Source organism: Neoarius graeffei, chromosome 28 (genome assembly GCF_027579695.1).
Source record: "Neoarius graeffei isolate fNeoGra1 chromosome 28, fNeoGra1.pri, whole genome shotgun sequence".
Lineage (NCBI taxonomy): Eukaryota > Metazoa > Chordata > Actinopteri > Siluriformes > Ariidae > Neoarius > Neoarius graeffei.
In genome coordinates this window covers 47,356,214-47,374,716 of record NC_083596.1, presented here as the reverse complement: position 1 = coordinate 47,374,716, position 18,503 = coordinate 47,356,214, and the positions used below count along the sequence as shown (strand labels likewise).

General features: G+C 40.9%; 1 protein-coding gene across 6 annotated transcripts in view; it reads right to left on the bottom strand.

Annotated features, from left to right (window-relative positions):
• Positions 1-18,503, bottom strand: part of lrch2 (leucine-rich repeats and calponin homology (CH) domain containing 2) — a 170,656-nt gene that overhangs the window by 112,278 nt on the left and 39,875 nt on the right. For all 6 annotated transcript variants that reach the window (XM_060912500.1, XM_060912494.1, XM_060912495.1 and 3 more), the window contains exons 2-5: positions 14,870-15,014; positions 9,822-9,948; positions 8,764-8,869; positions 5,557-5,693 (exon numbers count right to left, since the gene is read on the bottom strand). In XM_060912500.1, coding sequence (XP_060768483.1) covers positions 5,557-5,693; positions 8,764-8,869; positions 9,822-9,948; positions 14,870-15,014 — 515 coding nt within the window. The remainder of the gene's footprint in view (positions 1-5,556; positions 5,694-8,763; positions 8,870-9,821; positions 9,949-14,869; positions 15,015-18,503) is intronic.

Sequence of the window (18,503 nt, the reverse complement as noted above, 5' to 3'; positions counted from 1 at the left end):
GCATGTTTTCAAATGCCTTCTTTTATACAACCTTTCACTTTGAGCAGTGGTAAAGACAACATTTGTCGTCATTTTTTTTGTATCATTTTACACACTTAACTATCTAATTCTAATGAAGCCAGGTTATGCCTTGAACCATGTTCATACTTTGCACAAGGTAATTGTTTTAAAAATAAAGTTAAATGAAAGGCTAGGCTATCTTGTTTGTGCATGTACGGTATTTCTGCATAGGGAATTTGGATGAGTGGAAAAAACAAAAAGTAAAGTAACGAGTAGTGAAGTTACTTTTTAAAATTAGTAACGAGTAAAGCAATCCAATTATAGTTCAAAGCAGTAACTAAAGTAAAGTAACCAGTTACTTTTTTTTAGTAACTTCCCCAACACTGTGACAAATGAAGGCTTCTTTCTCTCTTAGGGTCTTGATGTTGTATGACTGGACTCTAAGGACATCTGCTGGCCAAATGCATTAAAAAAAAAAAATTGCTAGTTACTTGGACTGGTCATTTAAGCATAGATTGCAACATCATGAAATAAAACATATCTAAATTTTGTCAATTCTATTTCAATGATTTAAAATCCCACACCAATTCTCAAATCTGACTGGTCAGAAGGTGTTAAGTAATTTTTGATAAACAGCCGCTCTGACAGTCATGCTGGCTATAATTCAAATCACAGGTTTATATTAATGCACTTGTTCTGATATGTTATTGGTTCTGTAGTAGCAGCAGCTCATTCACAGGGACTTGCATGGAGGATATTTGACATAATTCCTAATAATAAACAATCAAATCTTTAGTTGGTGATATGGTGACACTTGTAAAAAGACATTTGATTTCACATTTATGGAAGGAGTCACCAGCGTCAGCATTTTATAAGGGTCAGTCATGTTTCTGACATGGGAACGTCTTCAGGACAAAGGATTTTACACATTCCAGTGTAAACCTGTTGAGTGGATAGTTACATTTAATGTTATGCAACCATCTATAAAACGGATAGTTTATATCCATAAACTGGATGTCTGAGCAACACATTTCCTGATTTTTCACTCCGATGACGTCACTCCCAGCATTTTCCCGCTGACTGGACGCACGTCGTCAAAATGGTGAACTGATTTATTTCCTTTCATATACTCCCTCATATGCACACTCAACTCTGCACCTTATGTTGCTTGTGTCTGCACTTTGCTGTTTGTGTCATTTATTGTCCATCATGTCACTACTGTCTGCAGTGTTGCACTCATTGCACTCTGCTATACGTAGACTTGTAGTCATGTGATATTCAATGTAGCACCATGGTCCTGGAGAAACGTAGTTTCATTTTAACGGTGAACTGTACCAACTGTATATGGCTGAAACGACAAAATAAAGACCTTGAAAGAAAGGGGGGGAAACAAAACTGGCTCAAAATTAAAATCCTTCTGATTAACTTGCAGGATTTTCTTCTTTTTGTGTGTGCAGATGTGTCCATATAGTAATATAAAGAACATTACACGGTGGCGTGAAGATGTGGAGTTTATTTTCTCATGCTGAAAATATTTTCACTGATTTGTTCGCTCTCTTGTGAACATGTTCACCACTCAAAAGATAAACTTCGTATCTTTGTGCCACTGTGTAATATTCTACACACACACACACACACACACACACACACACACACACACACACACACACACACAATGCATGTACAAGTTCCACATTTGCTGCAGACACACTTAGGATAAGTAAGCCTTTCCAAAGAAAATTTATACTTGTACAGTGGTGCTTGAAAGTTTGTGAACCCTTTAGAATTCTCTATATTTCTGCACAAATATGACCTAAAACATGATCAGATTTTTACACAAGTCCTAAAAAGTAGATAAAGAGAACCCACTTAAACAAATGAGACAAAAATATTATACTTGGTCATTTATTTATTGAGGAAAGTGATCCAATATTACACATTGTGTGGCAAAAGTATGTGAACCTCTAGGATTAGCACTTAATTTGAAGGTGAAATTAGTCAGGTGTTTGTCATCCCATTGATTGAAATCAGGTGTGAGTGGGCACCCTGTTTTATTTAAAGAACAGGGATCTATCAAAGTCTGATCTTCACAACACGTTTGTGGAAATGCATCATGGCACGAACAAAGGAGATTTCTGCGGACCTCAGCAAAAGCGTTGTTTATGCTCATCAGGCTGGAAAAGGTTACAAGACCATCTCTGAAGAGATCGGACTCCACCAATCCACAGTCAGACAGATTGTGTACAAATGGAGGAAATTCAAGACCATTGTTACCCTCCCCAGGAGTGGTCGACCAACAAAGATCACTCCAAGAGTAAGGCATGTAATAGTCTGCGAGATCACAAAGGACCCCAGGGTAACTTCTAAACAACTGAAGGCCTCTCTCACATTTTAGCCAATGTTCATGAGTCCACCTTCAGAAGAACGCTGAACAACGGTGTGCATGGCAGGGTTGCAAGGAGAAAGCCACTGCTCTCAAAAGAACATTGCTGCTCATCTGCAGTTTGCTAAAGATCACATGGACAAGCCAGAAGGCTATTGGAAAAATGTTTTGTGAACAGATGAGACCAAAATAGAACTTTTTGGTTTAAATGAGAAGCGTTATGTTTGGAGAAAGGAAAACAATGCATTCCAGCATAAGAACCTTATCCCATCTGTGAAACATGGTGGTGGTAGTATCATGGTTTGGGCCCGTTTTGCTACATCTGGGCCAGGACGGCTTGCCATCATCGATGGAACAATTAATTCTGAAATATACCAGCAAATTCTAAAGGAAAAATGTCAGGACATCTGTCCATGAATTGAATCAAGAGAAGGTGGGTCACGCAGCAAGACAACGACCCCAAGCACACAAGTCATTCTACCAAAGAATGTATAAGAAGAATAAAAGTTAAATGTTTTGGAATGGCCAAGTCCAAGTCCTGACCTTAAGCCAATCAAAATGTGGAAGGACCTAAAGCAAGCAGTTCCTGTGAGGAAACCCACCAAGATCCCAGAGTTGAAGCTGTTCTGTACAGAGGAATGGGCTAAAATTCCGCCAAGCCGGTGTGCAAGACTGATGAATGGTTAATGGAAACATTTAGTTGCAGTCATTGCTGCACAAGGGGGTCACACACCAGATACTGAAAGCAAAGGCTCACATACTTTTGGCACTCACAGATATGTAATATTGGATCATTTTCCTCAATAAATAATGACCAAGTACAGTTAGGTCCATATATATTTGGACACTGACAAATTTTGTTTTTTTTTTACCTGTTTACTGAAACATTCAAGTTATAGTTATATAATGGACATGGACAAAGTCCAGACTTTCAGCTTTCATTTGAGGGTATCCACATTAAAACTGGATGAAGGGTTTAGGAGTTTCAGCTCCTTAACATGTGCCACCCTGTTTTTAAAGGGGCCAAAAGTAATTGGACAATTGACTCAAAGGCAGGTGTGGGCAATTCCTTCATTATGTCATTCTCAATTAAGCAGATAAAAGGCCTGGAGTTGATTTGAGGTGTGGTGCCTGCAGATTTTGCTGTGAAGAAAACATGTGGTCAAAGGAGCTCTCCATGCAGGTGAAACAAGCCATCCTTAAGCTGCGAAAACAGAAAAAACCCATCCGAGAAATTGCTACAATATTAGGAGGAGTGGCAAAATCTACAGTTTGGTACATCCTGAGAAAAAGAAAGAAAGAAAGAAAGAAAGAAAGAAAGAAAGAACTGGTGAACTCATCAATGCAAAAAAACCTGGATGCCCACAGAAGACCACAGTGGTGGAGGATCGCAGAATAATTTCCATGGTGAAGAGAAACCCCTTCACAACAGCCAACCAAGTGAACAACACTCTCCAGGAGGTAGGCGTATCAATATCCAAATCTACCATAAAGAGAAGACTGCATGAAAGTAAATACAGAGGGTTCACTGCACAGTGCAAGCCACTCATAAGCCTCAAGAATATAAAGGCTAGATTGGACTTTGCTAAAAAACATCTAAACAAGCCAGCACAGTTCTGGAAGAACATTCTTTGGACAGATGAAACCAAGATCAACCTCTATCAGAATGATGGAAAGAAAAAAGTATGGCGAAGGCATGGTACAGCTCATGATCCAAAGCATACCACATCATCTGTAAAACACGGCGGAGACAGTGTGATGGCTTGGGCATGCATGGCTGCCAGTGGCACTGGGTCACTAGTGTTTATTGATGTGACACAGGACAGGAGCAGCCGAATGAATTCTGAGGTATTCAGAGACATATTGTGTGCTCAAATCCAGCCAAATGCAGCCAAACTGATTGGTCGGCGTTTCATAATACAGATGGACAATGACCCAAAACATAAAGCCAAAGCAACCCAGGAGTTTATTAAAGCAAAGAAGTGGAATATTCTTGAATGGCCAAGTCAGTCACCTGATCTCAACCCAATTGAGCATGCATTTCACTTGTTAAAGACTAAACTTCAGACAGAAAGGCCCACAAACAAACAGCAACTGAAAACTGCTGCAGTAAAGGCCTGGCAGAGCATTAAAAAGGAGCAAACACAGCATCTGGTGATGTCCATGAGTTCAAGACTTCAGGCAGTCATTGCCAACAAAGGGTTTTCAACCAAGTATTAGAAATGAACATTTTATTTACAATTATTTAATTTGTCCAATTACTTTTGAATCCCTGAAATGAAGGGATTGTGTTTAAAAAATGCTTTAGTTCCTCACATTTTTATGCAATCATTTTGCTCAACCCACTGAATTAAAGCTGAAAGTCTGAACTTCAACTGCATCTGAATTGTTTTGTTCAAAATTCATTGTGGTAATGTACAGAACCAAAATTAGAAAAATGTCTGTCCAAATATTTATGGACCTAACTGTATAATATTTGTCTCATTTGTTTAACTGGGTTCTCTTTATTTTTAGGACTTGTGTGAAAATCTGATGTTTTAGGTCATATTTATGCAGAAATAGAGAAAATTCTAAAGGGTTCACAAACTTTCAAGCACCACTGTATACAGAAGGAAAAAAGTTTATGCAAAAGAATATTTTTAATACAGTACTTTATGTCTCTACTTATTACTTTACTTAGAAGTACATAATAGACTTGAAAGTTCATACTTAATGAGTAAAAAAAAAATGAAAAATTCCAACCTGGGTGGGTGAATTGGCTTCCTCAGAGACAGGACAGGCCATGACAATTTTGAATCATGCTTGCATAATTTCACAAGCCATCCAAACACTCAATGATGGGGGGGAGCCTCCTTGGTACTATTACAATTCATTCAAGGTTCTTCATTTGAAATCTCACTGATAACCTTGAGCTCAATGAGGAAGCTCATATGACTTTGGGAAGCCCAGCAATCAGACCACTAGAAGACGCAAACACACTAATCGAGAGCATCTCAGGAAAGCACCGCAGTGCTGAAGGATCACTCATTGGAGAGCGTGCCGAGTACTGGGCTTACTCTAGTTTTTCAGATGCTGTTTTGGGATCTAACTTTCAGCCTGATTTCATCAACTGTCAGACAGAAATATGAAATCATCTCTCTCTCACACACACACACACACACACACACACACACCTGTGCAGGAGGGGACTGCATGGGGTTGTTGTCGAGGATGATGTGCTGGATCTGGCAGAGTTTACGGTAAGATGGAGGGATTTCTGTTATCTTATTACAGGAGAAATCCAACCTGATCAATGGCAGATCAGACAGCTCTGTGAGAGAGAGACAGGAGAGAGAGCGCACAAACAAAAACAATGAATAATGTATAATTCATGAATACATTTGCATACAGCGAGATGCTGGAGGAGGACTCTTTTTGGCTGATGCCATGTGGATGTCAGAATAGTATTATAATTCTCTGAGATTACACAGTGTGACAATATTATCATATTTACATGCTAGTAGAAAGTCTTCTTGTGCTAATACAATAAAAACATTATCCTCCTAGGGCCTAGCGGTCACATATGTGGACAGCACTTTTTAGAAATTCAGAACAAGAATCCACATATGTGGACATACTTTTTCTCAAAAAGTACATCTTATCAAAGATGATGCTTAGTTTTTATTCTAATCAGGTTCTAATAAGCCCAAATAGCAAAAAGAAATAAAAAATGCATGTAAAAAAAAAAAAACAGCTTGGGTCTTAGGAGGTTAAAGTTGTAGCCATGTAAAGAATTGCGTGCATGTGTGTTCATTTTCATCCAAGCAAGCTTTCAATGGTTCTATTACACACACACACAGACACACACACACACACACACACACACACACAGACACACACTTACTTTTCTGGCCAAGAGCTTCAGAATGTTAAAGGTTACAATCTCACTGGCTCATTACGAGGCATATGTTGTTATTGTGCGATGAGAAATCGCAGTACGAATTTATTATTCGAAATCACAGTACAAATTTATTATTCGAATCGAGGAAATTTAAAAAAAAAAAAAAAAAAACACTAGACAGAACTCAACGCCAATGGCGTCGATGGGGATGCCTCCGCCTGGTAGACCACATGCCTTAAGTTGTGATTTGGGGATGGACATTTGACCTCACGGTAATCTTGACCTGGTGAAATTACTTGTATTAACCTTGGAGATATTGTGTTCACAAGGTTTTCGGACAGACATTTGACCTCACAGTGACCCTGACCTTAGACCTTTTGATCTCAAAATCTAAATCAGTTCATCTTTGTCCCCAAATGCACAAATGGTGAAAGTTTGGTGAAATTCCTTTCATCTGCCTTGGAGATATCGCGTTCACAAGGTTGCAGGACGGACGGATGCATGCACGGACAACCCGAAAACATAATGCCTCCTGCACCTTACGGTGGCGGAGGCATAAAAAAAAAAAAAATAAGCGATTATTATTGGGCTGTGTAATCTTGTTTTTCCGAGCTGTAATTGCATTATTTAGACAGCAGAGGGCACGATAACATACAAGAACAGAAATGTAGGGCGGCACGGTGGTGTAGTGGTTAGCACTGTCGCCTCACAGCAAGAAGGTCCGGGTTCGAGCCCCGTGGCCAGCGAGGGCCTTTCTGTGCGGAGTTTGCATGTTCTCCCCGTGTCCGCGTGGGTTTCCTCCGAGTGCTCCAGTTTCCCCCACAGTCCAAAGACATGCAGGTTAGGTTAACTGGTGACTCTAAATTGACCGTAGGTGTGAATGTGAGTGTGAATGGTTGTCTGTGTCTATGTGTCAGCCCTGTGATGACCTGGCGACTTGTCCAGGGTGTACCCCGCCTTTCGCCCGTAGTCAGCTGGGATAGGCTCCAGCTTGCCTGCAACCCTGTAGAACAGGATAAAGTGGCTAGAGATAAGGAGATGAGCAAAAATGTACTTGATGTCACTGTAGGCACAGCTCTAATGCCATGAAAAAACAAACAAACACACACCCACACCCACGATCTAAAATGGAAAAGGCTGTTTTGTGATCAACTGTCCTAATAGATTTAACAAGAAATCTTTTACACAAGCTAAAGAAAAGAGAAGAAAAGGAGGTAGTCACAAATGTTCATATATTTTATTAAGAAAAGGCCCATTTGTTACAAACTTTTTTCATTTTTAACAAAAGGAATATTTTAGTTGTCTATTATATTTTACTCCAATCCTGAAAAATGTTTATAAATAATTATTGCTGAAATGAAAAGTTTTAGTTGGGGGGGATAAAGGAACATTTAAGTTGATAAATAATTGGAAAAAGTTGCATTTAAGTAATAAAAAATGTAATTTTTTTCAGAATCATGAGAAAACTGAATCGTGAACTCAGTATCATGAATCGAACTGAGTCGTTATGCGTCTCCTCACTACTGATTTGCAGTAGAAAATCAAAACTTCTCTCTGCAGGAACAAAATTACTTCTATTTAAAAAAAAAATAATCTTTTCAGAATTACTTCTATTTAAAAAAAAAAAAAAGGTTCATAAAGCTAGCCGCACACTACGCCGATTTTCAGCGTACCGATCCAACTGAAGTCGCGAGTCAGGCGTAAAGACTAGTTTTCGATGGTACCGACTCATCTCACAGCCGATTCAAAAAACTAATCGGGAGCCAGACTGATCGGCGAGAGTCGCTAGCAATAGCCAATCATATATTTCGCATAGAACACGTGACATCATTAAACACAATTTCTAGCGCGAGAAATACGTGTTGGTAGCACCTAATGCAGGTATATACTGTAATTCCATAGACTGAAGCTTTATCCATAGACACAGTGGGCTGGAAAGCCACTCTGCTCAAGTTGTGTGGCTGAATTCTAAATCTCTTTAACTCCCCTATATACGTAAGTGCACTATTTAAGGTTGGAAATAATAGCTCATGTAGCCTAGATAGTGCGCTACATATTCCATGTTGTGTCATTTGTAATTCAGCCTGTAGCATCTTCAAGTGTTGGATTTAACAGTAACTATATCCAATAGCCAATCACAAAGCTATTGTCACATGATATTTAGCAGAATGTTTGTTATGATGCTTAGTTCGCATAATCTCGTATGGTGTCGCTTCAATCGCGACTGCACTCATCAACAGTCGTGAGTTAGTCAGGGATATGTGCGTGCCCTGTCGGGAGTCAGCTCTGAAATGGGTCGGTTCGGTACCACGTGGATCGGCGTAGTGTGCGGCTAGCTTAAGAGTCATGTAAGGTCTGTGACTGGTTGTCTACTGCATCAGTTAAATTAGCAAGTAGGTGGATTGTGGCCACATTTAGTGATGGAAAGTACCAAGCTCCCACGTGAATGCTGTCTGGCTTGTGTAGCTACAGTGGCATTGGATTGTGTGTGCGCGTGTACCATCAGGAAGGACTTGGATGCAGTTTCTTCTGATGTTCAGTTCTCGTAAGGCATGGAGTTTCCCCATCTGAGTAGGAAGCACCTGAATTTCATTGCAGCTTATATCCTGCACACACACACACACACACACACACCAAATAATTACACCCTGCTCCTGGGGAAACAGTAGTGCAAATGGAGCACATAAAGTGAAGTCCTCGCCAATTAAAAAAAAAAAAAAAACCCAGATAGAGCTCGACGCCAACGATGGGGATGCCTCCACCCGGTAGACTACACGCCTTATTGTGATTTGGGGATGGACATTTGACCTCACAGTAATCTTGACCTGGTGAAATTACTTGTATTAGCCTTGGAGATATTGTGTTCACAAGGTTTTCGGACAGACACTTGACCTCACAGTGACCTTGACCTTAGATCTTTTGATCTCAAAATCTAATCAGTTCATGTTTGTCCCAAAGCGCACAAATGGTGAAAGCTTGGTGAAATTCCTTTCATTAGCCTTTGAGATATGGCGTTCACAAGGTTGTGGGACGGACGCACGGACGGATGCACGGCCAGACGGACAACCCGAAAACATAGTGCCTCCTGCACCTTACGGTGGCGGAGGCATTAAAAAAGGGATGTTTTGGGTCCAATTATGGAAGCAAGAGGCGCTCTGAGTGGGTGTGTCATTAGGACTATAAATAGGAAGGAGGGTGCATCATTGAGTCCATGCATGGATGTCTTTAAGTAACACAAAGGGAGTCACATATACACATGCATTTTCATAGCAAATGTGTGAACCTAAGAGGATTTCTGAGAGGATTTTTAATCCTATTCATGAAGGTTTATAATAGTCACTGCTAAAGCTAACCAACTGGCTACAACATGCAGCAACCCAAGAGGAATTCTGACAGGATTTTAAACTGGTTACCATAAACTAACCTGCCAGGACATTTTATTTAAAAAAAATAAATAAATAAAATCACATTCTAATGGGCGTATTTACTATATCGATATTTGTGTTTCATGGTCAGACACACAGACCTTTCCTGCCATATTAACAAGCGCGCACACACCAGTTCCATGAGGTCTTTGGCTTTGCCAATGTCATCTGGAATGGACAGCAGTTTGTTGTTGCCGACCACCAGGACTCTGAGTGGCAGATTGAACAGGAACTTGGGCAGCACGGAGAGTTGATTCCGACTGAAAAACATCGACACACAATTCATCAGTTAATTACACAACCAGTAGTACAAATTAAACTCTGGGCAGACGACACCCCACACATCTTCAAAGTGTATTTCCAGTGTAATGTTGTGCAATTTTAAGTACATTTAAGAAAATTCAGCTCAGGGAAATGGGTTTCCGTTAGCCAATGATAAGTTTAGCATTCTGAAGAGAAAGCATGAGACATGATGACATTATTAAAAGCTATACGGCCTTCTAATTTCATTAAAAAAAAAATCAATTAAATTTAGTTCCCTCTGAAATTTGGTCATTGTGATATGTTTATTTCTGTAATATCTCCCCCCCAAAAATTTAACAAATAAAAACACAAACCCCAGGCCATTCTGTAGCTGGGAAGTTCTTTAATTCGAGGAGATTGAGCAAATAAATGTACATGAAATCGCTCGCTTCGCACAGTCAAGCAGACAGAGGAAGTCCATGTGCACATGCACAGGTTTACCTTCATCATCTTTTGGGTTTTACGGCAGCTGGCATCCACAGTGTTGCATTACTGCCATCTACAGGTTTTCCTTTGACCGTGCACTGACCGTTCCATCATTCTGTCGCTAAATGAACAGCTGATCGCACAGAGGTGCTTGCTAACCGCCGATATTTATTAGTTTGGTCCTGCGTTTCCTTTCCTTCACAACATAAGGTCTTTTCTTCTCACTTCCCCATTACTGTAGTCGGCCTTTCACGTTTCATTCACACACTTGTGCCCTCCATTTTTCTTTCCTGTTTCAAATTTGTATCCCACAATGCCTTGTGTAAATGGGGAAAGCCCACCATATGATGCATGACGTAGTATCTTGTATTGGGTCATGGTGAAGCAGGAAAAAAAAAAATTAAAAGCCAGCAGAGAATTTACGGCCATGTGGCCCTAAAATTGATTGTTCTATTAAGAATAATAAATAAATAAAACCCTATAAAAGGGTTTTATAAAAACTTTTTTTTTCGTCTCGTCTTCTTCCGCTTATCCGGGACCGGGTCGTGGAGGCAGCAGTCTAAGCATGGAAGCCCAAACTTCCCTTTCCCCAGACACCTCGGCCAGCTCCTCGGGAAGAACACCAAGGCGTTCCCAGGCCAGCCGAGAGACATAGTCCCTCCAGCGTGTCCTGGGTCTTCCCCGGGGCCTCCTCCCGGGGGGACATGCCTGGAACACCTCCCCAGGGAGGCGTCCAGGAGGCATCCGAAAAAGATGCCCGAGCCACCTCAGCTGGTTCCTCTCGATGTGGAGGAGCAGCGGCTCTACTCCGAGCTCCTCCCGAGTGACTGTGCTTCTCACCCTATCTCTAAGGGAGCGCCCAGCCACCCTGCGAAGGAAACTCATTTCAGCCGCTTGTATCCGCGATCTTGTTCTTTCTGTCATTACCCAAAGCTCATGACCATAGGTGAGAGTCGGAACGTAGATCGACCGGTAAATTGAGAGCTTCGCCTTTTGGCTCAGCTCCTTCTTCACCACGACTAAAAAAAACTTTTTTTTTAATAATAAAAAATTGGAAGTCTGATTCGAATTCAGTAGCTTTCTGTCCACTAAACAAAAATAACTGGGTGTCAGGAAAGTTTCTTTTTATGACCTACACTTGAAAAATCTGAAAGGCAATCTAGTTTCAAGCAAGTTCCAGCCATAACGTACAAGGATTGTGTTAAATATACTATTCAAAAAAAGTAGGGGATATTGGATTTACAAGTAGAATGAAATGCAGATCATGAGGTCAGGAAGGAAACAAATGACAGAAAAACATTAAGGAAACATTTGTCAATTTATTCGAAACCCTGTGTAGAGTCAGTAAAGGACAGATTCTCCAGAATAAGGGTCAACAAACACAGGGTCACACAGCAAATTTACCACCATTTTGAAACCGAGTCAGTAGCGGGTAAAACCCCCTCGGTTGGCTAGACAAGCTCAAATTCGGCATGGCATACTCCTAATGAGACGTCCCAGGTCATTTTGGGGAATGTTATTCCATTCCTGTTGCAATGCTGCAGCAAGTTCTTGGACATTGGCAGGAGGTTGTTGACGTTGGCGTAGCCGCTGTCCAAGCATGTCCCAGACATGCTCGATGGGGGAAAGGTCCGGACTGAGTGCTGGCCATGGTAATCTGGTGATATTCTGCTGCTGGAGGTAATCTGTAACGATCCTGGCCCTATGACATCTGGCATTGTCATCTTGGAAAATGAAACGGTGGCCATAACGACGTGCAAACGGCACAACATGGGGTGCCAAGATGTTGTCCCGGTAGCACTGCCCTGTGACACATCCAGCAACAACATGCAAGTCTGTTCTGCCGGCAGCAGTGATGCCTCCCCACACCATTACAGAGCCACCCCCATACGGATCATGTCTAATGACGTTAACGTCATGGAAACGTTCGTTACGTCGGTGCCAAACCCTCCTGCGTCTGTCCAGGAAGTCCACAGTGAACCTCGACTCATCTGAGAACATTACGTGGTTCCATCGGCGATTATCCCAGCGTTGATGATGACGACACCACTGGAGTCTGGCCCTAATGTGACGATCCCTCAAACAGGGAATGACACGAGAACGTCGGGCGTGTAAGTGAAATCTGTGCAGTCGATTCCTGATGGTCTGGCCACTCACTACCAAGCCAGTATCCCTTCGAAGTTGAGACCTTATCTGATTTGCTGTTACCATACGATTTCTCAAGGCAATAGTGAGGATGAATCTGTCCTGAGCCTGAGTTGTTGCCCTTGGTCGACCGGATCGTGGTCTATCCTGAACAGACCCTGTAGCACGATGTCTGGACCATAATCTGCTGATGACAGACTGGGAAACATTCAATGCTCTTGCCACAACGACCTGTCTTGTGCCAACCTGTAGCATGCCAAGGGCACGTAACCTCTCATCCTGTGTTAGACGGCGCATGGTCTCTGTTTAATTAACGACTTCAACCACTGATAATCTGATGCTTTCTCTTCAAAATCTTCTTTTGGAGTGGCTCTAACCTTCCAATTCAGAGTCATGCAAATTTGTGGCACGACCCCCTTGATCATCAGTAGCATCCCGTGCTGATCATGAGAGTGTCATTGATGTGTTTGGGTGATGAATTTCTTTGGAAATGCTTCCTCAGTAAGGAACTATACAACATGCTTTCGTATCCCTTTGTATATGTGAAAATTTGGATCTCAAAATAAAATATCCCCTACTTTTTTTGAATAGTATATTATCAAAACAGGACCGTGCCAAATCGTTTTTTTGTTTTTACTCTAGGTTATGTACTATTTTAACACACTCATATGTCTTGGACCTAGCAAGTTATCATACATCCAAACTTGAGGTGATGTGGCTCAACACAAAGCCAAGTTACACCCCAAAGGTTGTTTTCCTAAAACAGCACAAATGTTTTATTCTTGTGATACCACAGCATTTTGCCAACACTAACAATTTAAAAAAATAAAATTATAGCTACTTTTAAAGGTCATAGGCAATGGTCGGAGGTGAAACATACAATATCAACTTTGCCTAGAAGAATGTCCCAAAAAGCAAATTCAATCTTCCTAGTGTCTAATTTGTACCCTAAAATTTAATAAAATTGTTAAAATATACCATTTTGCCCAATTTCCATAGGTTTATTTACATCTCACATGCGCACTTTCACTGCCAGGGGACCATCGTCGTGACGTATTCAAGCCAAACAGACTGGAAGCAGTTCTGTGTTTACTTGCGAACTGAGCGCACGTGTATGGACTTTGGTCGTGAGAGGATGTGTAAAATGTCTGAAAGCGATAGTGATTTTGAAGCAGGAACGCTCCAAATTAAATATTGAGAGGTGAAACCATATACATGTATGAACCTATGGCCATTGTGAAGCAATCGGTGAATGTGGGTCAAACCGGTGAGCGTGCAGCCACGGAATCGGACAGCAACTCAGCCGACTCTGATCGCGGTGACCCCAGACCTCAACAAGACTCGCACCCAAACGATTTATCCTGGTAGTTATGAGAAATTCCTACTTTCGTTGTAATACTAAATAAGAGCCCTTTTGAAGAATAATTAAACCGCCCTCCCAAGTGGATATAGGTAACGATTACTGGACAGTGCGCCGGTAGGCCATGTTAGCCTGCCATCCGCGGCATTATACTATTTATAGCAGACTAAGTGAGGAAATATCCCTTTGCCTCATTTCCACAATGACTGTACAGGATCCCTCAGGATTCTTCACTTGTCAATTGCAAGCAAAAGTAAAAATGTTTCCCTCCAATCTTCTCCTTTTTGCTTGAGCGTTGCTGCTTCGTTTCTTCTTTGACTGCTTGATTTTGTTTCACGCGCACAATCCACTCTCTCCGCCTCGTCTCCTCTTTCAGAAAAAGCCAGCCCACTCTCTCCGCCTCTTCTCCTTTTTCGGAAAAAGCCAACCCTCTCGCTCTGCCTCTTCTTTTTCGGAAAAAGGTAAAAACTTCCTGAACCAGTCCTGTTGTCACAGTTCACTGCACAACAATAAGGCATGGGGTTTTTCTTTGGAAATTCCCGAACGCACGTCTGCACTCAAGCCGAACGGCAATGCAAGTAAACGGAAGTGAACTCAACTCAAGCAGTTTGTTTGTCTTGAATGAAGTCACGCGCCGAGTGGTCACGAAAATCGCCGAACAGAAATTCGCCGTGATCCGCACTAACTTAATTATTACTTATTAACAATACTTCTCGGGACCAGAAGAAACTTACAGAGGGTTTTTTTAACATATAAAGTTTCAAATGTGCATAAATTGAAAACCATTGCCTAGGACCTTTAATGTTATGGAACGTCCACAAAACGTTTCTTCTAGTTGCAGCAGGCATTTCCTCACCACTGTCTTTTTTCTGAATAATTTATGATTCTGTAAAATATTACTCCATCAAATCACCTGTGATATGTTTAGTGCCTAAATCATTTCCCACCTGATATTGAGGTATGTAAGCATCTGTAAGTTGACGATGGCTTCTGGAATCATTTTTATGCAGTTGTGGTAGAGGTTGAGCGACTCCAGCGGTGCAAACATACACACTTCAGGAGGGATCTCTCCAAAACGGTTCTTGGATAAATCTGAAGGGAAAACAAAATACAGCATATTAGCTTAGTGTAGGGTGGCCCTTCAACATCCTGGGGGAAATTTCAAGATCTCAGAAGCCTGAAGTGAAAGGGGTAGTTGGGTTACAAGCATACAAGAGAGGGACTTTGAGCAGGGTTGTCAATTTTATGCAAAAGCAATACAATGGTTAATAGTAAAAAACTCCTACCCTCAAACTTTGTATTAAAATCCAAAATCAACACTTACAGAAGAGTCCAATAATCTAATATCCCAGAAGAAATAAATAACAGTTCACTTTTTAAATCTTCACATACTGGTAGACTGAATCCCAAAATCAACATCAATTACTTGTATGGAAAATACAGCTGGGAAATAATGAAAAACAGCAGCATGATTAATTATGCCACAATACACCTTCCTGAAAACCGAAGTATTTGCATACAATTAATCTGATGGTAATACTTTGTTTAAAATTGTTAAAATGTTGAGAAATATAATTAATGAAAATATAATGATTCATAAGTCTAGAACTCTGCTTTTTTTTTTTTTAAATTCTGCATGACTGAGGCTGATATATAGGTTTGCTAGCAAACTTATTTATATATAAGCATGGAGAGATTATATTTTTGTCATATCGTCCACTCCTAATGGAAAAATACCTTCATACCGTAGAGAACTCTGGTCAAAACATGTATAACAGCCTTAAAAGGTGGCATATTATACCCCTTTTCCACAAGCTGGCACAGTTCCCTGAGGCCTTAATGAAATGCCTGTGACATGCGTTTGACAAAAATACCACAAGGAATAAACCCCCACTGCTCCCTTCTCACCCTGTCGAAACAGCTGTTAAAAATGGCCGATTCGAGCGCCTGTTCCTTTAAATGATAAGCCACTGCTCACCCCACCCCCTCTTCCATCAACCAGTCATGAATATTTATTCACAAAGGCAGTTCTCAAGCCATAAGTGGAGACCGTCAATTCTAATGAGCTCCTTGTGACATAGAAAGGGGAGATCAATCTTAAATGGCTTGTTTTCTGAAATCTGCAGCCCAAAAGGAACTGACTGGGTGTCTTATTGCAGAGTTTGTGGGTTTGTAGGGACTCCAGATTTCTAAATCCATGTGCACAAGCACTAAAGTTGAGATTCTTCATACATCCCCTTTAAAGTTATTTATATAAACCAGCTTAGATACACTGTTCTGTGTACAGATTGCCATCAATAAACTGAAATGCTGGAACATTCCTCAGGAGATGCATCTTATGATCTACCTTTTTTTTAAACCTCTAATTTTTTTAAATCACTATTCATTTCATTCTTAATGCATACATTTAATACATTTCCCCCATAAATGTTTGAGTTATGTTCAAGCATGGTACATACCACAGGGTCGAGATTAAGCAGTGTTGCAGACAAGTCACTAAACCTCGAGTCCGAGTCCAGTCTCGAGTCCCCAATGTTCAAGTCTGAGTCAAGTCATTAAAGAAAGTTTCGAGTTAAGTCCAACACAAATGACACAGCTGTCACAGTCTCTAAGACGCCTCAATAGCTGTGAGTAGTGTGAAGATGTATGTCCCATACCATAACCTACAATAAATTCACAAAAAAGGCACTAAAATGTTAAGCATCCATGTCAAAACCATAACACTCTGATTTACTGTAACAAATACACTTGTGTGCATTTCAAAAACCAAATCATGTTACACAAAAACATGATGCCTCTCAAAAAAAAATTAAAATCCCTAGTCCTCGTCTCCAGTTTACAAATCCAAATGCAGTTAATGCACAAGTCCGAGTTCAAGTCATCAGTGCTCAAGTCAAGTCACGAGTCCTTGAAATTAGGGCACGAGTCGGACAAGCCTGATATTAAGCCCCACATGTCTCTACATGCATCAAGTCTTCATTTGCTGATCTACCGGTGCCTGATAAGGCAACCGGTTTTTGATTGATCCCCTTCTCAGACTAAATCAATCATTTTGGTTCAAGTTGTGGCTCTTCACCCTTCCTTGTTGAAACGAGGACAAACCTCTTGAGACTACTGATGAAAGTGTGCTTGTGCATCGTGTTACAAATGCAAACGCTCTCACACATTGACTACCTAGCTTCCCACAAGTCAGATTATGGAATTTGCATATTACGGTACACAGCCAAGCACGCATCTGGGGCTTTCAGCTGTGACATCATTGACAGACCAATCTGATCGATACTCTCGGTTACAAGACAGGCAGGCAGTTAAGAGACGATTTTGAAGATCCGATTTGCACATTCCATTTTCAAACCTCCTCCCAAGGTTTGAGCACAGATACAAGGATGCTTAGGTCAGGCTGAAAATTAAAATCCTAGTAGTAATGTCTGGTTTTGATTAAAAATAAGGAAAATAGGTAGTGTGCGTGTACACATGTATCAGAAAGCATGTTTTCTTCATCAACTGTTCAGTTTTAGAACTAGATAATGCCCTATATTTTCCAGCTACATCATAACCAATGGCTATTTATCCACTTCATTATGACATTGATCCATAATGGTCTCATCCCATTGTACTGTAACAAGAATATTATCAAGCTGGACATGTAGCCTACAGACGCTTTAATGTCCGATTAAGAGTCTCTTCGGTTGAGAACCGTTCCCCCCCCATGATGAACCTGGAACAAATTAACCAAACGAGATAAAGTGTAGAACATCAAAGTGACGCAGATTTGTGTGAACACAACAACAGTTGTTAACCAACCCTGTGCCACACTGCCTTGCAGATGATCTGCCCCAGAGGTTCTGCCAGGGCTGTGATCAACCGCTATTGTGCTTGTTTGGATGAAGGAGGCATGGCTATCCACCTTCACACACTTATCAAAAGAATAATCTGCTTTATATCAAACTTCTGATTACACTCGAGTGTGATCCAGGATCCACGTATCATACATCAGTAACTCCAAAACAGCAGTCTGTAGAATAAGGTACAAGAACTAAAATTAAAAAAAAAAAAAAAAAAAAAAAAACCCACAACTCAGCTTACATCGGTGTCGTTCTGCTTGGCGGCAGCACGTAAAAGCCTGAATCGTGTAGAGTTTAGTTCCATTAAGTGCTTTTTGGAATGCTTCTGGCATTCTGTTCAAGATGAAGAACCTGAGGTGGATATTTTAAACATTGACACACGCAGTTGCACTGGCATTCATGGGTCGGTCATAGATTAAAAAGACAATATAGTGAGTCATATTCCCCAATGAGCTTCTTAATACATTCATAAAACGTAGATGTGTTTTTCACCGAGGCACCTGACCCGAGGCTGTACCTCCTGAACATAAAAAGGTGTTCTGGCTGAAGGTCCGTGAAGATCAAATCGAGAACTCGTGGTTAAAATGTTGACGAATTATATGTAAGGAATGTGGTGCCGTTATAAGAAACATGTGATGTGATGAGGCAGAGTTATTATTACTACCTTTTTCTCTCTCAAAGTTCTCTTAAATGCAGCTTGTGTTGGAAGGCACAGGCCACCACAGCCTCAGAATTC